The 23457-nt window shown below is 43.9% G+C and overlaps 10 protein-coding genes across 10 annotated transcripts; 6 read left to right on the forward strand and 4 right to left on the reverse strand.

Annotated features, from left to right (window-relative positions):
- Window positions 1–277: 277 nt before the first annotated feature.
- On the reverse strand, window positions 278–1177 carry L199_007596 (uncharacterized protein; the record flags this gene model as incomplete). Its single annotated transcript, XM_064893285.1, has 4 exons — window positions 278–379; window positions 485–688; window positions 764–871; window positions 1100–1177. 4 exons carry the CDS (start codon window positions 1175–1177, stop codon window positions 278–280), a joined length of 492 nt encoding a protein of 163 aa, XP_064749357.1.
- Window positions 1178–2294: 1117 nt separating this feature from the next.
- On the forward strand, window positions 2295–3255 carry L199_007597 (uncharacterized protein; the record flags this gene model as incomplete). Its single annotated transcript, XM_064893286.1, has 2 exons — window positions 2295–2890; window positions 2958–3255. The coding sequence occupies 2 exons, from the start codon at window positions 2295–2297 to the stop codon at window positions 3253–3255; spliced, it is 894 nt and encodes a 297-aa protein (XP_064749358.1).
- A 610-nt stretch (window positions 3256–3865) lies between these two features.
- Window positions 3866–5104, forward strand: L199_007598 (uncharacterized protein; the record flags this gene model as incomplete). Its single annotated transcript, XM_064893287.1, has 6 exons — window positions 3866–3945; window positions 4104–4141; window positions 4227–4300; window positions 4411–4457; window positions 4589–4788; window positions 5034–5104. The coding sequence occupies 6 exons, from the start codon at window positions 3866–3868 to the stop codon at window positions 5102–5104; spliced, it is 510 nt and encodes a 169-aa protein (XP_064749359.1).
- Window positions 5105–5339: 235 nt separating this feature from the next.
- On the reverse strand, window positions 5340–7148 carry L199_007599 (mannose-6-phosphate isomerase, class I; the record flags this gene model as incomplete). Its single annotated transcript, XM_064893288.1, has 6 exons — window positions 5340–5779; window positions 5863–5945; window positions 6031–6417; window positions 6543–6829; window positions 6936–7030; window positions 7097–7148. 6 exons carry the CDS (start codon window positions 7146–7148, stop codon window positions 5340–5342), a joined length of 1344 nt encoding a protein of 447 aa, XP_064749360.1.
- Window positions 7149–7590: 442 nt separating this feature from the next.
- Window positions 7591–8824, reverse strand: L199_007600 (uncharacterized protein; the record flags this gene model as incomplete). Its single annotated transcript, XM_064893289.1, has 8 exons — window positions 7591–7728; window positions 7811–7968; window positions 8060–8151; window positions 8205–8268; window positions 8340–8426; window positions 8492–8601; window positions 8668–8741; window positions 8801–8824. The coding sequence occupies 8 exons, from the start codon at window positions 8822–8824 to the stop codon at window positions 7591–7593; spliced, it is 747 nt and encodes a 248-aa protein (XP_064749361.1).
- A 384-nt stretch (window positions 8825–9208) lies between these two features.
- Window positions 9209–12206, forward strand: L199_007601 (uncharacterized protein; the record flags this gene model as incomplete). Its single annotated transcript, XM_064893290.1, has 3 exons — window positions 9209–9306; window positions 9365–11624; window positions 11715–12206. 3 exons carry the CDS (start codon window positions 9209–9211, stop codon window positions 12204–12206), a joined length of 2850 nt encoding a protein of 949 aa, XP_064749362.1.
- Window positions 12207–13112: 906 nt separating this feature from the next.
- Window positions 13113–16039, forward strand: L199_007602 (uncharacterized protein; the record flags this gene model as incomplete). The annotated part of the gene is made up of 6 exons (XM_064893291.1): window positions 13113–13786; window positions 13982–14118; window positions 14180–15007; window positions 15050–15649; window positions 15733–15793; window positions 15862–16039. The coding sequence occupies 6 exons, from the start codon at window positions 13113–13115 to the stop codon at window positions 16037–16039; spliced, it is 2478 nt and encodes an 825-aa protein (XP_064749363.1).
- Window positions 16040–16429: 390 nt separating this feature from the next.
- Window positions 16430–17346, forward strand: L199_007603 (uncharacterized protein; the record flags this gene model as incomplete). The annotated part of the gene is made up of 4 exons (XM_064893292.1): window positions 16430–16552; window positions 16655–16736; window positions 16806–17194; window positions 17242–17346. The coding sequence occupies 4 exons, from the start codon at window positions 16430–16432 to the stop codon at window positions 17344–17346; spliced, it is 699 nt and encodes a 232-aa protein (XP_064749364.1).
- Window positions 17347–18061: 715 nt separating this feature from the next.
- On the reverse strand, window positions 18062–18831 carry L199_007604 (uncharacterized protein; the record flags this gene model as incomplete). The annotated part of the gene is made up of 3 exons (XM_064893293.1): window positions 18062–18331; window positions 18407–18484; window positions 18643–18831. 3 exons carry the CDS (start codon window positions 18829–18831, stop codon window positions 18062–18064), a joined length of 537 nt encoding a protein of 178 aa, XP_064749365.1.
- A 1317-nt stretch (window positions 18832–20148) lies between these two features.
- On the forward strand, window positions 20149–23393 carry L199_007605 (uncharacterized protein; the record flags this gene model as incomplete). The annotated part of the gene is made up of 11 exons (XM_064893294.1): window positions 20149–20254; window positions 20309–20438; window positions 20495–21323; window positions 21381–21496; window positions 21549–21681; window positions 21748–21838; window positions 21909–22006; window positions 22067–22417; window positions 22488–22896; window positions 22981–23130; window positions 23200–23393. The coding sequence occupies 11 exons, from the start codon at window positions 20149–20151 to the stop codon at window positions 23391–23393; spliced, it is 2607 nt and encodes an 868-aa protein (XP_064749366.1).
- Window positions 23394–23457: the final 64 nt, after the last annotated feature.

Genomic DNA, 23457 nt, shown 5'->3' on the forward strand with positions numbered 1-23457 from the left:
CTTAAGTAGCAGATCTCTTTGTTACTCCTTCCATCCGACCAAGCAAGAAGGGAGCTCATCACACATCTAATGAGCTTCGACACTCCCACTGCAACATCCTCCAATAATGATCACGAGAAAGATGGTTCGCCATATCTCCATTTGTATGCGATATCAGAAAATGTCATAACACCCAAACCAAAAGCAACGAATAAATTGTAGATCTAAAAAAACCTTCTACAATATCAATCGTTCCTTTTCCATCCTTCATCCCTCATCCGAGCTTTGCTTTACTACTTTAAGCGGAAGCCTTCTTCTCCTTGATGTAAGCCTTTCTTACGTCTTCTCGTCTTGACTTCTTGGCGAGGTGGATTTGGAATCGGTCAAAGTCAGAGGCGTTCTATATCACACACAAAATGTTATCAGCATGAATGTCATTACGAACATAATGCCAAGTAGACCATGACACAAGCATGATCGAGAGTGTAGTATAAGCCAAACTCACCTTTCGTTGTTGTCTAGCAGCCAACTTTTTGGCCCATCCGCTAGCTTGCCATTTCTCAAGTACACCTGATTTCTCGAAAGCCTTCTTGACGGCACCGTTACCGGCACCTCGGGGGAGGGAAGCAAGAGTGTAAGGGGTGAGGATGAGGTTTCGGTATGGGAAGGCTTGTCGGGGTACGGAGGTGGTAGGTCCGTCAATGAGGGCCTAAGTGAAGAAAGCAAAAGCAAAAGCAAAAAATGTCAATGATCGCGCCACGTTGCATGACTGGGATACACTCACTCGGTTGTGGTCGATGATCTCAACGATAACGGCGAGGTTACCAGCTGAGGGACCATCGTTGACGAGAACAACTCGGCCTACCTCGACGAATCGCTTGAATGTGGATTGCTAAAATGGGAGTAAACATGGGTCAGCCTCTAGTCTGTGATCTTCTTCATTGATTTGATTCCAGGCAGCCTATCTCATCGTCATTCCATCACAAGCTTCTGTTCGAGCTGTCTGGCAGGACTCTAGATATTCCCATTAGGCCGATATGACCAAGATGGATATATCCAAATTCCTGCTTGAGACTGGTGGCTTTCTCCTCTTCCTCTCGATACGATGTATTCATTCCACGTTCGTTCTGCCTGTTCGTCGTCTTGCTGAAGCTGATGCTGATAGATCTTGAGTCCTTGATGTATCCCATCGTCCCATCTTGCTATTCCGTGTCCATTTCTCATCCATAATCCTCCCATCCAATTCGACCTAATCCAATCCCTTCAAAGCAGAATAATCGACTCACCACCATCTTGTCCAAACTCTGAGCGTAAGAAGTCGAGGGTTTTTGAAAGTGATAGTATATAGACTTGAAGTCTTGAAGGATGAAGGAGGTGTATAGGTTATTGACGTTTGTCGAAATGACTTTTGCACAATCCTACAATCGGATGCTCACAGTGACACTGACAGTCAGAGTATGCTTCGGATACTGAACTCACTGACTGACCCAGTGTGTGGGTTCTCAGAACGTGCAAAGCAAAGGATTGGAGATGTGGCACTGGCTGATGCACAGGCAAACGAGAGAAAGTCGGCGACGTTCTTATCACCGATAGGAACGCACACCGGAAAAGCCGAATAACTCCTGTGTGGCGGCGAGATGTGTCTGACCAATCAGGTGGAGTTAACGGAGGTATGATCATTCTCTATTGTTTCTTTAGTTACTGGTTTAGGAATAGGATGAAATTTTACCCTGAGTTTGCATCGATTCGATTTATTCCAAATTCCCCCTCCATCGAGTGATGGTTTATTCCAAATTCACCCCTTCACCCCCCAAGATCAATTTGGAATAACTCTTCTCATACTCTTTACTATACTTTGTCATCAACACAGAATACGTCAAGGTCATCAAGAAAAGATCGAAGCTAAAGCTAAAGATCAAGCTCACCGTCAACTCGAAACAAAAGATCGATATCAAAAGATCACCATTTAACCATACCTTAGATAATCAGTCACCATCAATCACCTCCCACACGTTCTTTAGACCACACATCATCCCTCGACTACCATCAACCATCAAAAACGGACACTATCTATCTGTTCACCCACACTTCTCCATACCACCCATCAAAGATCGCGACATCTCACAACACTGCCTCTGATATACAAATACCATCCGGTCCGACAAAAATCCCTCTTCCTTTTATACAACCATAACCAACGTCTCAACTTGATCGATCCTTTATATCATCAAGAAGTCCAGTCTTAGAGATATAACATACTTATTCGCCTCTTTTAACCAGACACACCGACCGAAAGGTTTCTCCACTCTACGATCATGTTCCCGGATTTACCTGAACATCTTCAAACCCTCAACGCCATACCTGGTAACACCCCACCATCAGCCGCCATGAATCCCGAGCAGGAAGAGGCCTTTTGGGGTTTCCTACATGCCGATGAACTATTTAGAAACTTTGGTAATGTACCTTCACCAACTGAGCAGAAACAAGCTTTACCAGAAGATCATTCAAACTATCAGTCGATCGCTCCTGTCTCTGCTCCTGCTCCTACACCAATCGCTCAAACTCCTACCAACTCTAACGAAAAGGGTTCCGCACCAACATTAGAATCATTCATCGCAGCTTACATTGGACAGTCTTCTTCTCACGGATCGGCCGCTGCTGGTGCCGTAGCTTCAACTTCGGCTTTACCACCCAACTACCTCATCCCTCTACCTTCGCCATACACCACCAACAACAGTGCTAACATCGGTCAAACTCCCTCTTCGGCACCTACACCAGCAGGTATCAACACTTCCGATGTCCTTCCTGGACCTGGATCAGCATCGATCTTTGGTGATTCCCCTGATGATAGAGTAACAGGTGCGAAGAGGTTGAAGCAGTTGGGTGCGGGTCAAGTGGAGATCGAAGAAGAGTAAGTCCATATCAATATAGTTCATCGACATACTTGGTAATACTTACTGATATTGTCCGTTGTATAGCAAACGAAGACGTAACACCGAAGCATCAGCAAGATTCCGAGCCAAGAAGAAAGAGAGGGAACAAGCTTTGGAACGACGTGCCAAAGACTTGGAAGCTCAATTGGCGGCATTACAAGCTGAGAACACGTCATTGGAGAATGAGAACAGATTGTTAAAAGCTATAGTATTGAACGGTCCCTCAGGTCAACAGTTACCTGCTTCATTAACCAACTCTTCCACATCAAGTTCAGGATCAAACCCACCTTCTTTACAGGCTGCTCTAGCTTCGTTGACACAGAAGAGAAAGAGGGAGGATTAAACGATCCATCAGTAATATAGGAACAAACAAAACGTTGTGTAACGATTAGCCTAGTCTTGATGCTCTTCTCTATCTATGTTTTGATAGTTTGTGCATGAACGTATGTCAGTAGGGTGAGGGGGGGTGTAGTACTATAGAGATTTTTCATTCGTTGTTTTTCTTTTGTCTTTCGTTCTTCTGGGAGATCTTTCTTTTCCTTTTGATATTTCTTCTTGTTATCGATGTCGTTTCCTCTTTGTACGAACTTTTTTTCCCCTTTTCCATTGGATAGTATAGGATAGGATATGATAGGATAGGATAGGATAAATAGAAGCCAATGGATTGAACCGAATTGAATTGAATATGCAGTCAATCAAATTGAACAATGTTACTACCAAAGGATGGGTTGACTGTACTACGATAGTCTGTTGATGCCTGTGCGTTGTGCGTCAATCATGTTTTCTACTAACGTTGAGCTAACGATATCACTCAGTACTAACTCTTCCACTTGAGACACCTTCTTTTCTTCGTCTACCTTTGTTCATCTGCCCATCTACAACTCACTGTGCTCTCTAACCTTTTATCACTTGGATGTACTGGTACTAGCCTCGCGTCAACATACAAATTCAAGATGCCACGAAGGAGCCCAGAGAAAGAGCAAGGGGAATCTTCGATTGATATTGGAGAGTCATCGAGTCAAGGTGGAGATGAGTGAGTTGCTCTGTTCCTCGGAGACTGATTGCCATTCTCTTTCACCCCCCTCCCCTTTGGAGAGCATGTATACATACACAGAGGATGGATGGTGAATGAGACTTTTGGTAAATTGACAGATTTATAAACGAAATTAACAATGATTCTTCTTATGATAGACCACCCGATTTGAATCAGATGTTGGTCGAGATCCAACGTTAGTATACTACTCACCCGACTGATATCGATATCGGTATTCTTGACAGATGATATCTGATATGATGGGTGAACATGACGTACAGGTAAAGTGATAACGAGATATCAGAAATTGCAACGTACAGCTTTGACTGAAGCTGGGAAGGAAACCAAGGGTATTGTTAGTTGATCGATCATAAATTGTTGATAACCGTCTACAGTACGGTAAGTATCGACAGAGGAAATTGTTGACGGATCTGTGATTCGATCGGTTTAATTGGATTGGAGTAGAAAGAAGAATATCAACTTGTGAAAGATACCACTCATAAGAAGGCATTGTAAGTCCAGTCAAGTGAAAATCTGTCTCAATATGGCAAACACCAATGCTTCTTCTTCTTCCTCTTCTTCGTCGACACCTTTTGATATTAACTGATCTAGCTTATGACTCACTGACCCACATTCATTCAAGGAACGATATTCATAATCGATTATCTCAAGCAATCAACCAACTCGAGACCACCTCAACTGAATTATACGAGAAATTATCAAAACTCGAAGAAGAGGTTCAAAAGGTGGTTAGAGGTGAGATTGAAAGTTGGAAAGAATCGAATGAAGAGTGTATGAAAGTTTTTGAGGGATGTGAGAAGGTTTTGGAGAAGAGTGTGAAAGGTTAGGTTTTTTCCTCGTTTCTTATAAGGCTGATTGTGATTGGTCAACGCAAGATCGCAAGGAGAATTGGATAATCATTCAAGAAGGGAAGGTGGTGATGTGACCTCCCACAAATTTGGTATTTGTCGGTAGGCTAGATCGGGCTCAAAGTTGAAGGACTTTGATCATCCCGTACTTGTATCTCTGATCATCCGTGAATCTCACGAGTACTGATTCCCTATTCTTTCTTTTTAATGTTTCCACAGGTGAGAAAGAAAGTTACGATATTCTCAATTCAGCCATCGCATCTTTAGACAAAGACAAAAAGCAAGAGTAGGCAAAGTGGTATTTGAGGGGATATCGACGAGGAAGAAGTAACTTGAGTGAACGAAGCCGATCAAGAGGTTTAGGGTCATATGAAAGGGAGTGGCAATACTGTATTACTTTATTTTCATATCATGTCCAAAGATCAGTAAATCCTGGTTGTACTGTGATTCTCATCAGATTCACTATTTGTTTGTTCATACTTTATATATATCATGTCGTCTATGTATTCCATACAACAACTACAATTACTTTTCTCCAACCTCATCCTTCTCAGCGTCAGCATCATAAAATGCAATCCAAACCTGCGCATCTTCACCTCCTTCTTTTCGTTCGAACTCAACTTTCGTTCCAGCTCCTATAAACCAACAACTTCCCTCCTCGGCCTTTTCACCTGATATACCCCAAGTGCCACTTAACACAATAGCAACAGCAGGTCCATCGAATGGTTTTAGAATATCATCATTGGATATTTTCAATATACTAAATTCTTCAAAAGGAACTTTATAAACTTTGCTCTGTCCTTTTTGAGATTTCGAAAACACTTGAGAGATCAATTTGAGTTCGGTGGGGGTTTTAGATTGACAGGTGACTGTCTTGGATACGAGGGAAGGATCATCTTTATCTTCGTCAGGGGTGAATCCTACGTTGAGGACGTTATCGGAAATAGCCATGAGTTCGACGATTTCTACATAGCGTGTAATTTGGATCAGCACTGGCACAACTAAATGAATGAACATTGATCAAGTCACGGTAAAGACTTCAACTTACCACCTTCCAACCATGCATGTGGACCATCAGCTCCAACGTAGATCCCTTCATCCTTCTTGAGCTCAACGAGATTAAGGAAGAATCTAAAATCGATATGAAACACACATATACACGTCGTCGAGTCAACTAATTTCGTATTGCATATTGCGAGTCGATAGATCAACTTACAAAGTAGAAAACAACCCTCCATCACCATGATAATACTCTTTAGACAACTTGACAGCTTTCACCAAATTCTCTTTCTCCCTATCTGAGAAACCTTCTCCACTAAAATCCTTGAACGCCTCGACCCCTTCTTTAAGTACTCGTTCGGTATACTGCTTGACTACAGACTCGTCATCGCTCAATCGAAGGAACCCTTCCCATACTTCTCTCAAAACATCTCCTGCGGGGTTTTTCGCAAATTGATCGATTTTCGTTTTGATGTCTCCAGAGAGATTGGCAATTTCTGGAGTCTTGGTGAGGAAGCTGATAATTTGGTTGTATGGTCTGAAAGAGGCGAATCCCAGGAAAGAGGGGGAGAGACAGACTGCTATTTCAGGTTTATGGTTGATACTATTATTCGCAAGAAAGTCGAAGAATGCACATCAGTATATAGTAGTATGGTAATAAACAATGCTAATCTGGTTAGGTAGTCCGTAGTTTCATAGAACATTTTATCAAACAAACACTAAGCTCACTCTGGGTATTTCTCAGGATCTTGCTCATGTAACTTCTTAGCTAATTCTTTATTGGGATGAATCTGAAGTGGTAAAGCCTGTTTACAAGTTAACACCTTGAACAAAAATGGTACGTGACCTTCTGTTTGTCCTTCTGTACCCGATCCCTTCTTTCCCGTGAAAGGAGGATTAAACTTGGTTGATGATGAACCTAGTAGCTCCGGATGCGATTCGAGATGCTTGGATAGGAGGATTGAGGGGGAGGAATAGAGTGAGGCGGGGTTGGTCGGGTGAGTACCCATCCATAGCTACCATTTGAAATCAGCAAGACCTCTTCTATACTCCTCAAATGACATCGAAGATATGATGAACGGATGAAGGACATGTGATACATGGCTGGAAGATACAACTCACCTCAGCATAAGGTTGATCAGGCTTAAATTCGAATCCTGGCTCAGAAGCGTTTTTAGTCAATCGTCCTGCCAAACTATCTTTTCCTACTTTACCCCCTAGATCCGGTAATGGTCTCCATGATTAGCTATACGGTCGTAGTAATCCATCTGCAGTTAACGTACATGGGTAATCGTTCGGATGGACGATCAATCGTGTTATTCCTGAGTTTGGCATATTGTTGGTTGAATATGTTGTGGTTGTCTTACGAGGCAAATATGGGGGAGAAATACGATAGGAGGTATATGTTGTTGAAATATCTGCTCCGTCTGATATTGCTCATTGCGAAGAAAACTCATGTGCTACGTGGTCATCGAAATGTATCATTCTCTATCTGTTCGACGTCATTCCTCTAAACTATGTGGTCATATCAGGTGGAGGTGAATTAGAGCAACTCGGTTAAATACGGTTAAACTATTTTGTTACTTCTCCAAAAGTCCATGAACATGCCAATGACCATGAATCATGATGCAAGCAAGGTGATAAGAAGTACATGATCAGATCAATTTGAGGAAAAGATAATGGAATATATACTACATTTTGAGATCTATGAAAGTCTTAGGACCACGTCGCGTTGTTTTCGCTGTCAAGTGCTAAACCTGGGAGTGAAATCACCATTCTATATACCCTCCTCTTTCGCCTCCCCCATGTCCGCTTCTCCTCCTTCCTCATACACCTGTTCCTCCCCCTCTTCTTCCTGATATTCACCTTGAGACCACCACGATGTAACTCCTAGACCTGACTCGGCTATCGTAGCCTGATATAAACGCGACGAATTGTCAGCCTTGCTTCACAACCAATCTAACGGTGATGAGTCATGGTTGATGAGGACGACTCACCAATATTTTGAAACCGGCTTTTTCGATTGGATCTTTTTCTACGACCATCTCTCCTTGACTTTCAGCCAAAGCACTCTGAGGTGTCGGTCTGACATCCTGCCAATCTATTGAATCAACTCTGAACCGTATTGGTTCTCCATCATCTATGTATAACCGATCTGCTCATGATAAAGATACCAGACTATCAGATTTTCACCAATCCCTTTCATTCGTTCGTGCATGAGGAAAAGTAGAGACTGATGGACCCACCTGCTACTATACTATTTGCTAATTGTTCTTGAGTCAGAAGCGTCCCTTCGTCATCTGGTGATACCCAGAAGAATTTCTTTTGTGTTGGGTCGCTATGACATCCTGTCAGCTTTTACTCTTTGGTTCCCGCCATCGAGAAGCTCACTATGAGGAATTGGGAGGGAGGAGGGAAGGAACGATATATATATCTTGGAAGAAACCCAACGAGACTGTATTTTGCAAGTGTATCAGCTACAGTTCTCGTTCACGTGATACTCTTAGCTGATAAAGAAGAACATACCTCTTATATAAGATTTGGTGGTTGACAGAACTTTCCCAACTATGACTTCACCAACGAAAGGAGCGAAAAGCATCAATCTGAATGACACTGTACACCAATCGGATTGTCAGCTTGGATAGTGAGCTTAGGCGCTAATATCTGAGCTGCCGCACCTTTATAGTACATCATTCCATTACCCCACGTCACTTTCCCATCCTCAGCAGTGAGTATGTCGAATAGCGACAAGGCTAGTCCTTTATCAGGAACAAGCTTATTCGCATACCTATCACACATATCTTTATAAGCTGGACGGACTTTGAGAAGTGACTTCAACACAAAAAAAGCTTACTTCCTGTTGATAGCATCTTGGATGGTTATAGCAGGTGGTATATCGAATGTCTTTGGGGCGACTGGGATTGTATCCTACACACACATTCATCAGTGGACGAGCTTGAATGAGCAACGAAGTGGAGGAAGCTCACCCTAACACCGACAAGGACGAACATCCTCCGGTTGATTCAAATTATGCTATATTGAGATCATTCACAGTTCTTGAAATTAGCCTTTGGTTGAGGTCGCACAGCTGGCAGATGCTTCGCTGGATCAGTTTGGTGTGTAGGCATGTATAGTAGTATCGCACAACAAAACAAAGTATTCCTCCATGCAAGGTTTAAGAGAACGTCCTCCACCTGGAAAAACATCACCTAGGTGATGTGTTACACGTCATATTTAATTCTCCCATGAGAAGTGTGATAAGCCACCCTGTTCTCGATCGTGCCTGAGATGACCGTCGAAGAGATTTTGTGTCCACCTTTGAATTTTGAAAATACAAAATCATTCTTGTACCTCATTGAAACACCGCGACACATCAATCACAGCACTCAGACAACATGGCAGACGACGGTATAGAGCTCAACTTTGCAGTGCCCGCTTCGGGAGTAGCTGTCAGGCAGGTCGCAGCGAAGAAAGGAGGGAGATGGACTGATCGGTAAGCTCGACCTTCCCCCTCCAAGACTTGGTGAGCTGACAATGAGTTTGCATCACAGTGTCAAGGCTAAGAGAGATGCCAGAGACTCGTACAAGAACCTCAAGCAGACAGCTACCAATGTCCCTAATCCTGCTCCTGCTTCTGCTCCCGTCCCTTTTCAGCCGAAAGCTCAACCTGCTTCTGCTACTTTCGTTGCGCCTCCGAAACCGAGACCACAACCTGCTGCTTCAGAGCCTCAAGCTAGAAGTGTCAGTGCAAGTGTGAATGCAGTAGCAGGCCCATCAAGATCACAACCTAGCCCCAAACCATCTGTTTCCACAATACATAAACCTCGCTCATCTCTTCCTACACCTTCTGTATCCCGTTCGCACGCTCCTGCAAGATCTGACGCCGGACCATCAAGGTTACCCGCGACTTTCACCCCAGCTTCCTCTCAGCCCAAGGCTCCTCAATTCATATCCTCCTTATTCACTGCCGAACCCCTTCCTGCTCCTGCATCTTCATCTCAACCTGCTCAAACTGTCGGTGCACCATCAAATGCTCCTTTAGTGAGCGACACATCTACATTTGCCGGTCTAGGTATGGATCCCTTGTTAGTCCGACATCTCAAGAACAAGATGCATGTAGAGAATCCAACGGGTATTCAAAGATCTTGTTTACCTTACATGCTCTCTTCTCCCTTGGATCCAGATCAGACGGAAGATACTTCTAAACCACTTCGAGATGTTTTGATTCAAGCTCAAACAGGTTCGGGTAAAACGCTATCTTACCTCTTACCAATCATTCAAACATTATTACCATTATCTAAACTATCCTATATCGATCGATCTATCGGTACTCTCGCTATCATCCTTGCTCCGACGAGAGAATTGGCGCAGCAAATATCCAAAGTTGTCGAACAGCTAATATCGATGAGTTTGACACTGGACGAGGAAGATGATAGACAATTTACCAGATGGTTAGTATCAGGTTTATTAACTGGTGGATCGACTCGTACACATGAAAAAGCAAGATTGAGAAAAGGCCTACCTATCTTAGTTTCTACACCCGGAAGGTTATTGGATCATCTCCAGAATACGTCATCATTCCAATGTGCCAAAACGATGTTTCTTGTGTTGGATGAAGCGGATCGACTTATGGATTTGGGATTTGAAGAGACTATCAAAGGTATTTTGAAAGCTTTAGAGGGAAGAAGGAAGAACGAGATCAATATTGAAAAAGAGATGGATGAGGAAGGAGGTGGAGGAGCGATGAGATGGAATTTCTGGAATAGAGGAAGGACTAATATACTCTGTTCGGCTACTGTAGATCCAAAAGTTGAAAAATTGTCGGGAATGGCTCTTAGAGATCCTATTGTATTCCGTTCCAACCCTGAAAAATCGTTATCCCAAGATTCACTGAACAACAATAGAAAAGATGATGCTGTTAAAGCTGCTATAGAAGAAGCAGGAGCGATCGTCATACCTAAAGAATCAGAAGATAAATTCACACCTCCATCTCAACTTTCTCAAAAATACGTGGTTATACCTACAAAATTGCGTTTGGTAGCTTTGGTGGCATTGTTGAGATCTTTGATTGCCTCTGCTGCGAAGGTGGATACGGAAAAGGGTACGAAGATTATCGTTTTTCTCAGTTCGACTGATTCGGTGGATTTCCATTGGAAGTTACTTGGTGGAGTTCAGATGGGCGATAATAACGCATCTGCTGGATCCGATGAGGAAGAGGAAGATGAAGATGGAAACGAAAGTACAGATGAGGTGAATGGTGCAACCACAACCAAATCAAGAAAAACGAAGAAAGGCAAGAAACCATCTTCCCCTGAATCGGAATTGATCACATTATCTTCACCTTTATTCCCCAATACGACCTTACATCGATTACATGGTTCTCTACCTCTCAGAACACGAATGGCCTCACTTAAATCATTTGCAGGCCCGTCAAGTCAACCGTCTGTATTGTTCGCTACGTCCGTCGCGTCCCGAGGATTGGATTTACCTCTGGTACGAGCTGTGATACAGTATGATCTACCCACTGAGGGAGGTGCCAACGAGTATGTACATAGAGTTGGACGAACGGCGAGAGCAGGAAAGGGTGGTGAAGCTTGGGCGTTCATATCGCAGAATGAGATTGATTGGGTACCTTGGGTGGAAAATAAGATGGGTAATGCAGAAGGAGAAGGGAAAGGGGGTGTGAAATTGCAGCAAGTTGGTGTGGAGGATGTTTTGAGGAAAGGATTTGGTGGAAAGGGGTATGAGTTTGAGAATAGAGCTACAGAAGTTCAATTGGGTTTCGAAAGATGGGTATTGGATGGTACACAGGTGAGTTAGACTACTGATCATACCTTACGTATCTGTATCATCAGGTACACAGAGACGATGGAGCTGAGCTGAACGTGATTCTCGTCACAGAACGCTGCCCTGGCTCGTAAAGCCTATTCATCTTTTATCCGAGCGTACTCCACGCATCCACTAGAAGAAAAGAAATTCTTCCATATAAAATCTATTCATTTGGGTCATTTGGCAAAATCATTTGCCCTACGAGAAGCCCCAGGTCAATTATCTTCTTCGTCGTCATCCACGACTAAGAATAATACAAAGGTCACCAGTTCAGCGACTGCTCCTGGAAAGAAGAGGAAACATCCTTCTGGTGAAGATGACGATGGGGATGATTCGGAAGAAGAAGTGAGAGGAGGTAAAGAATTGACGGCTAGGAACGAGACTGAAAGAAGAATGTATGAAGCTGTCAGGAAACAGGGTAGGATGATTAAGAGTGGAGGTAAATTGGGTGAATTTGCTGGATCGAACAAGAACAAGAAACAGCATATGAACCCTGGTGGAGGAGGGGAATTCCAAGTCTATGGGACGAGTGAGTTGGAGAGGATGGTATCTGGGAAGAAGTGAGCTGCGAGAGTGCGGTACTACCATGTACGATGCATTTGCTTTTTTCTATTAGATTTGCCACTTTCGGAAGCAAATGATCTAGTATGGGTTTAAGCTTATAGTTCGCTAGATGGGTGGCGAGATTACATTTCAGGGCGATTCAGTTGAGATCAGAGGGAGAGAGAGAGCATGGGAACAGTCCCCTCTGTCCGTCGCTACTGCTCCTCGGCATACACAATCACCATCCATGATTGATCATTCAACCCACCATATCTGGTCAATGTACATCTCATTACCAATATAACACGACTCGACGACATCAATCGGACAGCATACGATACATTCCTAAAGAAGAGGGGGGATAAGACCGAAAGCTTTGATAGCTTAGTCACATCAAGACTTGGATAGTCATCTGTATCTGTGTGTACCATTGTGAGTGTGCTCTATTGGCTTGGCTATCTGCGATCATGAATGATCATCAGCTGCGAATATGAGAGAAGGTACCCTCATGAGAAGTAACGTGGACTAACGTGTGTAAGATGATTATGAATGTGATGCCAATGGAATTGATGCGGTCAATCGAAGGGAGAACACGGCTGATGTATCATTTTCGATATTCAATGTTCGATGTATAGAGAGGAAGAGAAGTCTGGAAAACAAATCGATATCTCACCAACGTTTGTTTTCAATCCAGAGAGCAATATCACGATAAACTACCAGGCGACAATCACTTTTCACGGTAACCCTCCTTTCATCGTACGGTATCTCACATCCCATTCACCCTTTCACATCTCTCAACATCACAACGCCCAACACCCAACCTCACTTCCATTCAACCATCGTCAAGAGCGAAACAACTACGACACAACACTTCAAGCTATAGCTCATAGCTGAATCCAACCATACAACCGGTACTCACACCGTGTTATGCAATCGTCGTTAGACCGAAACTCCCCATCATCATCATCGGCTTCAGCTTCAACTTCAACTACAGCTTACTCAACTATCAATCCTATCGACGACAGTGACGGTTATACTTATAGTAATAGCAATAGTAATAGTGAAAGTCTCAATAATATCGAATTGGAAAATCCAACAACAGGGAATAAAACTCCATCGATATTTTATCGTAGTTTGATTCAACCTATACCCATTCCACTAAATTTGGATTTAAGAAGACTATTAACTCAACCCAGACCTATTAGTCCATCTCCTACCATACCTGCGCAAAATCAAAAACAAAAGCAAAAGCAAAAGCAGACAATTGATAACAATAACATCAGTGGCAGTGGTAGTATCGGTTCAGATTTGATAAAACAAAGATCAACTTCGACTTCACCTTCACCTGGAATAGGTACCAGTAGAAGGAGTAATACTAATACCAACATGATAGAAACTCGTCAACAACCTGATCCATGGAATGGTAGGATGCCTACACCCCCCTCTACGCCCAATACGGGTAATAGCGATAATGGTGATTCGGGATATTCCACCATTCTGTTGATTTTCATACCCGTCATGGTGGTCGTCTTGACGGTTTTGTTAGGTCTGGTGGTGTTTTTGGTGGCTGTGTTGTATATGAGGAGAAGGAAGGGTATCAGGTGAGTTCATTCACGTTTGCGCAAATCTATGGAGTGTGATGAAATGGGCGATCTCTGCATGTGTAGATGGACTAGATCATGGTCATTTGATTGCGATCCCTCGTTATTGCATGTTCCGTTTATTGTCTTTGTCGGGCTGTTCGATAATCCGATGATTAATGCTAATTCATGCTAATATTTTCTTGACCTTCTCAGACTAACAGAAGATGGTGGACCACTCGATCTATCGAAATCAGATGGAGTGATCGGAGAAGGTGGAGTAGAAGGCGTAGAGTCTAGGTGGTTGGAAACGCTTGATCCGGATGTGAAAGAGGCTTATAAACGGGCAAAAGGTGAGTCATCTCAAACAGCTCGACACTGAATGATGTACTCATTTGATGTCACTGTCTCCAGACTGGCAATTGCAATATCCACCTGCTTCAGTACCAACCGACATCACACTATCTCAGTTCTTATCGATTCAAGAAAAGGGAGTATCAGCATGGTCATTCGAACCGGATTACGAAGACAACTTGTCCCTATATGTCCAATCACGTACCGAAATTACATTCTTATCGGACGGACCCGGTATGCCAGCCAGAGAAGGAGGAGGAAATTCAGTCATGGCTAATCTACCTCTACCGAAACTGAATGAAGTATACTACTGGGAAGTGAAGATGTACGATAAACCACCTACTACCGAAGTTGCTATCGGATTAGCTACCAAACCATATCCATCGTTTAGATTACCAGGATGGAACAAGTACTCCGTGGCGTATTTCGCCAGCGACGGTTTCAAATCGCACAATTACCCATTTACCGCTTCCTCTTACGGGCCCGGACTTAACGAAGGCGATGTATTAGGTGTAGGATACAGGCCACGTACTGGAACGGTATTCTTCACGAGGAACGGAAGGAAATTAGATGATGCGTATACTGGATTACAGAGGTTGAACTTGTTTCCTACAATCGGAGCGAATGGACCTTGTACAATCCATGTGAATTTGGGTCAAGCAGGTTTTGTATTCATAGAAGCGAATGTGAAGAAATGGGGATTGGCACCTATGGTCGGTACACTCGCTCCACCACCTGCATACGGTAGTGAGAGAGGATCGATCTTGTTAGATGCTGGTTATGGTACCCCTCACTCCAGCAATAACGGTACGAACCTTGGTGGAGTGAATGCGTTGCTGGAAGCTGCCAGATCGAGAGGACATGGACATGGACATCAACATCAATTGGGTACATCGGCTGAATCGTCCACTTCATCTTTATCTTCTTCAGCCAGGAGGAATAGGACTCCTAGGAGATCAAGACAAACTACCAATAATTCAGTTGCTGGGGTAGGATCCATACCTGCCCATCCGAGTCCATTGAGAGAAGCAAACTCCAATGCACGTGGGAACGAAGCTGAACCTGGACCTGGACCATCTACGTCTAATTCGAGATCAAGACGAACATTTGGTCGACACCCTTCTTCCTCTTCTGATTACGTTTCACCAACGGATTTACCCACTAATCAGACACGTGTCCCGCCATCGGACGTTCATTCAGAAGAAGATGAATTTGAATCTGCGTCAGGATCGGGGTCCGAAGATGGTCTAGTCGGACAAAGAGATCGAGAACAATCACCAATCGAACATAATCCACCTACGCCAAATTTACTTGATATATCAATGCATTCATTGAGAAACAATGGTCAGTATTTCGGTGGTAGGTATGGGAACCATACCGAGGAAGACATCGAAGGTGAAGGTGAAGGTAGTGGAAGTGGATCTGGAAGTGGAGAAAGTGATTCGACAGCTAGACCTTCCAGGTTAACTCTAGGGAATGGAAGTCCACCACCCCCTGGTTATGCACCTTTAGATCCCCATGTTTATGCTGGTGAGTCTGGTAGTGGGATTTTCTCGTTGTTTGGTCGAGGAAACACGACGATGCTGATTTGTGATTGGACGATGTCAATATAGCTGGGCTGCCGGGTGATTTACCTGAAGAAATGGTCAATCAAGCTATAGCAGCTATGAGCGGGTGAGCACTTGTTCTTACTGGATGATATAAATCGATCAGTGTTAATATTTCTTTATATATGTGTGTAGAGATTCGAATATCACTCCTGCACAAATCCAAGCTGCCGCTCAAGCTGTTACAGCTCAAGCTCAAGCCAATGCTCAGGCTATATCTGCACAAGCTCTAGCACAAGCAGGTGGCAACAGTGGTAATACGAATGGGAATACGAGTCAAGGTATATTCTCATGGTTCAGAGAAAGGATCTAAGTCCAAGTGTTGTTCATAGCATAGAAGATCGAAAAATCGCTTTATTCTGATAAGTCACTGTTACTCCGTATTTCACTTTGTTGATTTGTTATTGTAAGATATTTGTTTCTGTATACATTTGTTGTCCTTTGCCTGTTTTCTCGTTTTCGTCTTGTCGAGTGAGAAAAACCCAATTTGTATGCACCTTTCTGATCGTATTGCGTACGTTCACTTAGTTGTTCTGAGTCCTATACCAAAACAGATGACGACGATGACTCATTTGCTCCTGTTCAACCTCAATTTAATTTACATTCTTCCTGATCTATCGATTCCTCAAGTTCACCTTGACTAAATTCCCACGTCGTAGCTTGACTTTCGATATCGTTAAACATCCATACCCATCCTTTCAAGATGGATCGTACCGAAATTCAATCCAGACTTGAACAACCTGTTGGCCTCCAGTTTCAATGTTGTTTGGATCCTTCGGATCATCAGACGTTAACGTTGAAGCGACTTTCTCCTTCGCTTAGTGGTGTGGGTCCCTCGTTCCCATCCGATCCTGTGCATTTGCACGATTTGCAATTGCGGATGAAGGTCTTTCTGACAAGTCTGAACAATGCTTGGCAAATGCTATAGTGCGATTACGATCTGTACGACGAAGGAGGAAAAACACTATTGAAGATCCGAGGGTCAGGATTAAGACCTGATTATTTGAATTGTAAGTCGGATCGGATCAAGCGTAGATAAACATGACTGACTGTTGTTTACTATTTTTGTTATTATTTAGCATACTATGGTATCGAGAACAAAGAGATCTTTAGAGTATGGACACCTCCACCATTGTTCTGTAGAGCTGAAGCTTTTAGGCCTCATACCACGAAAGATCCAGTATGGAAAATAAGCAATGGTCGCTCAAAATCAAGGAAGAAAAGCAAACTGTATTTGAACTTTCTGGATGTCATGAGTGGTCAAAAGAAAAGACTTTCAATGTTCAGACCTGGCGATGAGGACGAAGGTAGATTGGAATTTGTGTTGGATGATGGTGATGATGATGATGATGATGATGAGATTAGGGAGGTGGTAGTGGCACGTATGAGATTTGAGATCAAAGGAAACAAGCAGAAAGTGAGTTTGGTGAACTTGCAGATTGCGAGTTCGTTGGTCCGACGCAAGCAAGTAAGTACCCTGATATTGTTGGCGTTGATGAATTACTTAACTCCCAGTATCGGGTCGATATCTCGAGTAACTTCGATTACAGTCTTGTGATTGCTATGGCTGTCAGTCTCACTACTTTTGGTTATGCCGCTTTGATCCAGGTTGATCCGTAATAGTAATGTAATCAAAATTGAAATTCCAACTCGAGTAATTCAAATTTCAGCTGCAAAGATCAATGAAGTGAAAAAGTCAATAATCGAACATGCAAACATTGTAGTTGACCCAATCGTGAATTTCCAAAGGGCCCTGGCCCTTGCGTGCATCGATCCGATCCGAGATCTCGATTGAATGACCGAGGTAACTTATGGTAGTGTTTATACAAATCAATTGTTGAGTAATTTTCAGTTGTTCCGTAGGTGATTCATCGGTCAGTGAGGTGAGACCAGCATTATGAGTAATTAAGTCTAGCTCACTGCTAGCCACGTTGTAACGAATTTTATACAAACTTGTATGCAAAACTCCAAGTGAAGTGATACCAACAATTGAATCGGGATTAGCGACAAAATGTTACAATACATCGTAACTGAGGATCAGTATTCCTGTAAATCGACGATCGCACTGCACTATCAAACTTGAAGCTTGATATTGGAATTTTACTACTGCTAACCCCACGTGAGGTAATCATCGTAAGTCGGAATGCAAAGGTTTTCTTCATCACGTCACCATGATAAAAAAAGTAATAACCCAACCTAATCTAATCTACATAAACCCAAACTCATTTCCAATTTCCAATAAAGTATATTCATCATCTTATTACTAAATTGAAGGATAAGAGTTTTAAGCCCAGGTAGACTATACGACGAAATTCGATGAGATTAGCAAGAGTACTCAGTATGTCAAGGGTTTATAAAAGCCACTCACAGGTCGGTTGGCAGCGTACCAAGCCTTGCTCTTGGTTCTTCTGTGAGGGAGAGGGAATTTGAGTCCGGGTTCCAAGAGTTGTTTGATGTAGGGTCTTCTGATATCATCCTTCTTCTCGATCTCAGCTACTCTGAGGATTTGAACGTTCCTGAATCGAGCTCGGTGTCGAGCGGCCATATCTTGGTACATGGCTTCGACGGCTTCGGCTCTTGAGAGAGCTCGGAATTCTTTGACCATCTATATAGTTGGAAGAATTCTCAGCATAATCCCCAAAGACTTCAACGTCACCCGTAACCGGTGAATCTAACTCACGTTGTGGGTACCGGATCGAGAATCGTATCTGAGCCAGATAGCAAAGTTCTTGACCTTCAATGGTTTTTTCTCGTGGATCTGTATGAGGGGGTGATCATAGTTGAAAAAGGATTACAGAGGAAATGTTGAAAGATATTTCGTAGTTGAGTAATCGATAGTGAAAAGACACATGGTAGGACAATGGACGATCAGCAAGAGATTATTTTCTAATTATCTGTCAAGGAATCGATACTCACGACGTTGATAGCAACGATCTCACCGTTGGCCTTCTTGGCCTTCTTCAATTGACGGAGGTAGTACCAGTATCTGGATTTGGCGACTACTTCGTTGGGAGCGAAGATTCTCATTCTGTAGAGCTTGGGCTCTGGAGTAGTCTCCGTAGGGAGAGTTCGTCCAATGACAGAGTACTCGGTGAATCGGCCCATCCTATTAATGCAAATAACAAAGTATCAGCCCAACAATCCCCCAGGATGTTTGCTAAATTCCCATCATGCGATATTTCCAGATTCATTTTTAACACCAGCCATATCAATATCCAATAGACAGCTCCGAGGTAATTGCTTTCGATACCATCTTATTGTCTGAGAAACGACCATCTCACTCATTGATAGAATCGATGAGTTAGATAGAAGTTCCCTCTCAATAGATGATATCTCACCAAATCCTGTTTATACGTCAAGATAAAGAACTCAGACATTGCCCCATGTCTCTTCCTTGATGTCTATTGGATATTGACTGGTCTCTGTTATTCTATCCCTCTCCTCCGTGTGCTCCCTCCTCCCTATTCTCCAATCCATCGATTCTTTCTCCTTTCAAAACCCACTTTGCTGTTTACTACTTTCCGTATCCTATGCTTCTTCTTCTAGAGATCGTTGATGCTGTGAAGAACAGAAGATATGTTACTCACGTGAAGGGTTTTTTGAGGATGATCTTGAAGTATGAAGAAGAGGTTGATCTTGATTTGATTCAAGGTTGATTGTTTGACATGCACGAACCGAAGCCAGAGTCAGAGTGCATCCAAGCCAGAGCCAACAAGCTGCAGACTGACAGACACTGAGTGAGCCAAACCCAGAGGGACAACTCGTAGATGCAAAACCAGCAAACCAGTCGGAACGAGGCGGAAAGACAGCTAGCTACCGTGCAGTGGCCCGTTTCGGCGTTTGCTTATCACCGATGCTTCCGAGGTTGACCGCCCGCCTTGTTTTCCCAATTTGATCCCGTGATTTTGCCACTCGTTGACCTGTTCTGTTGATTACGTATGAAACGCGGTTTGTGTGTTGATGACGATGCCGTTGATTTCTGAATTGATTAAATTGATCTCTTGGTCGGATGGGTGTCTCGTTCAGCCGGTTCATGTCTGATGTTGATGTTGTTGCATGTTTGTGTGTGCTCAGACATCGTTTCGTAAGATCAGCATCATCTCTCCAACAACATGATATAACATCTCCTCAAGGTCTCTCCTTCTTCCCCATTACACAGAAGCGAAACCACAGCAGCTTACTTGGTTAGCCGCAATGGTAAGTCAGGTTGAATGACATCCAAAACACACTTCACCTCTCAATCAACCGACCGTGCGTTTCATGTACTGTAGCTCCTAGGCTGACGCTCAATGACTCCGATTTCTCCCTTCCATCTTCTCCATATGTCCGTCGCATCTCAACCCACTCAACATAATCTATCGTACACCGCCCTTGCTTCCAATCTGATCGACAATATCCCATCGAATGAAACAGTCCTCCACAATGGACGTTTCTTCACCGGAAAGGAAATCCGATGCGGAGTTCCAGCAGATACTAGACTCGTTTGTAGGCGATAAGGAAACCGTATTGACTGGCAACCTACCTGATCGTGAGCTAAACTCATCGCTCGTATGTAGCCATAACTGATACATCGATGATACAGTCTTAGTAGGATATGAGAAAGATCATGACACTAAGATCTTGGAGGAATCAGATTTCGTCGGTGTACGTCAATTATGTGAACGATACCCAGACTTAGAACTAGGTCCCACCGATCTATTCGCCTTCCTACAGTGAGTCAGCTAGCGATTTCATGACATGAGGTTGAAGCTGAACAATCTGTACCCAGAGCGGTATTAAGACGAGATACATCCACTCGTTCCACTTCACCTCCATCACCTTCACCTATCCCTCATTCAACTTCTATGCCTCCATCTGCTTTTAAAGCAGCCCAATCTCCCGCTGATCAATCCGCATCGCGTCGTCGTCGAAGACATTCGGATCGTATCAAATCACCTTCAGACTCGTCATCTTCAAGCTCATCAGGTGAAGAAGACAACACCCGACCTCGATCACAACGTCAAACTTCCGCTCCGCCTCAAAGTGCTCGAGCTTTCCCTTCCAACTCCAATGCCGCTCCCGCACCACCATCGGGATGGCAACCAATCAGGAAAAAGACCTTATCCGATCCTAATCGATCTGACGCATCGCTCAGCTCCCCTTTATCATCTCGAATTAGAGGGGCACCTCCTTCAGCTTATGGGGGATTTGCCAGACCCAGTCCGGCAAGTAGGAGGAGAAGAGGATCGTCCGGCGCTGCTGGACAATCATTCGAAGAAGACAAAGATAGGAAGTCACCTGAGCCTTCGTTCGTACCTCGATCGACGAGCTCAGCTTCATTCACTTCTCGGACATCATGGCAAAGTAGACCTACATCACCTTCATCTCAGATCGACGAAGTCGACCATACCTCTTTCCACGCTCGAGCCAAATCTCCAGCAACGGAAGATGACGACGAGCCTGATCATGCTGAGATGGATACTTTTGTGCCTTCAGGCCAACATGATGAGCACGAAGAGGGACATGATGAGCTCGACCAGATAGATATGGATATCATGGGTCAAGGCTTGTTGGGAATTGGGGGCGATGCGCTCAATCCGAGATTAAGTAGAATATCAGTGAGCGGCTTGAGCATATCTAGATGACAATATATTCCAGCTGACTTGTTCCGGTAGACCGAGTCCACCAATTCGTTACGAACATCGCATGATACCGTCGCTCGATTACGAAAGGAAAATACTGAATTATTGAGGAAGCTCAAGGAGACTGAAAAGTCATTAGCTGTACAAGGGTAAGCTGTTCCGGACTTTCTGCATCAGTCCTCAACTCATGGTGAGACGCAGTGCCGAAAATGAACGACTATACGAGGATCTCCAAGTGAGATTGGAAGAAGCTCAATCAGAGATTGCTCAAAGAAGGAAAGATGAGAAGGACATGAAGGGGAAAGATCGAGCTCAGCTCATCCAAATTTCAGGAGTAAGCTGCAGTTCTCGCTTCTTCCGTGTCAAGAGTTAGCTCAGCTTACGCGTATATTCCTTTCAGTTCGAAGCTGACATTATGAGCTTGCAACGAAGTTTGGAAAATGCCAAGATGAATCATGCGAACATGCAGAAGATGTACAATTCACAGTGTGGTAAGTCGATCTTCACGATGCGATCTTCCTGATGCCCGTCCGGCGTATTTTTGCTGACATTATTACTCAGACGAGGCCCAGCGACTGCGAGATATGTTGAGAGATAGGGATGACGAGATCCGATCTCTAGAGGAGAACGTCCAAGCTCATGCAGCTGATGAGGAGAAAGTGAGTTCAGCTGCGTATGGCGATATCCTTGCGTCTGGAAGCTGATTGATGCTCTTGCAGTTCAATCGAGAACTTCAAGCCCTCGAGTCAGAAGTTAAGCGGCTCGAGTCAGACTTGTCGGTCGCTCGTCAAGCGGAATCCCACCTGGATGTACAGAAACAAGAGAACCTCGCTCTCAAAGAAACGATCGACAGAATGCGATTCGATTTGGACGAAGCGCGTGCGCAGGCGGCGAACTCAGCTGGTGCGTCTGGTTATCGAGCTCAACCAAGTGGATCCTCTGGTGGTGGTACGCTGTCAAGAAACTTGGGCGATGAACTCAGTCGAAGACTTTTGGATGCCCAGAAGTTGGAAGAAGAAAGTGATGAGGGCGAAGTCGTGGAGACTGTTGTTACTACTCAACGTACCAGGGTGAGTGCGACTCCTGTGATACAAATTGATGAACAGGAGCTGATTAAACAATGGTTGGTCGAATGAGCAGAAGAAGGGAACTCGAACCACTGGTCAAGCCGGCACGTCATTGGAGGAACAACCCTTGATCAGAATCGAAGAGGGTATACGTGAATACGCCGATGCAAGTCTGCAAACCGACCCTATACCTGAGCTGGGACCTCGACCGACTACCCCGATCCAACAAGAGGCAGAGGCAGGCCCATCTAGAAGTCACGTACACGAACATCCACCGGCATACACCGCCGAGCCTGAACCTATCAACAAGGCCGAATTGATCTCGCAGATACATCCCAAACGACCTGGAGAAGTTGTGGAGTATAACGAAGATGTAGATGACGAATATGCTTTCTTAACGAACGCTTTGGGTATGAGATGTACGGTCATTGAGGAACAGATGGATGCGCAGAGAGCTGAGAGGGAGAAGAGAGGTGTTTTAGGTATTTTCAACCGTTTTTCGGATATAGACAGAAGCGTCTCTGCAGAGGTGTAGCTGATCAAGACTGTCTTTCTCATGAATATAGCTTCGCCAAGATCGAGAAATAGGAGTTACTGGTCGGAACAGCGAAAACAATACAAATCAGGTATCGTGAATTACATCTTCTACAATACGGATAATTCGGTACGAGATCAGGTTGGTAAAGTGGCCATGTGTGTTGTTGCTGCATTTGCAGGTACGTGTCGTATGCTAGTTTAATGCACATTGTGAGAATCGTTTGAAGCTGACTTATCTGTTGATATAGTTGGTCTGGTGGCCGGATCTCACATATACGCTACGCCAAGTGGTATCAATCCTAGAGATTATCAATTGTTCGCTCAGATGAATACACTCGCTGGGGCTGCTGGCGTAGGCGAGGGGTTCTTACCTATGGGTATGTTGGGTGTAGTAGAGCAAGGAGCGAGGATGATAGCTGGCAATGGACGTATACCGACTTGATCGTTGGTAATGAAAGATTTGTCGGCAATTTCACTGTATTTGACTGATCGATCGATTGAGTTAA

This window comes from Kwoniella botswanensis, chromosome 2 (assembly GCF_036426115.1).
Source record: "Kwoniella botswanensis chromosome 2, complete sequence".
NCBI lineage: Eukaryota > Fungi > Basidiomycota > Tremellomycetes > Tremellales > Cryptococcaceae > Kwoniella > Kwoniella botswanensis.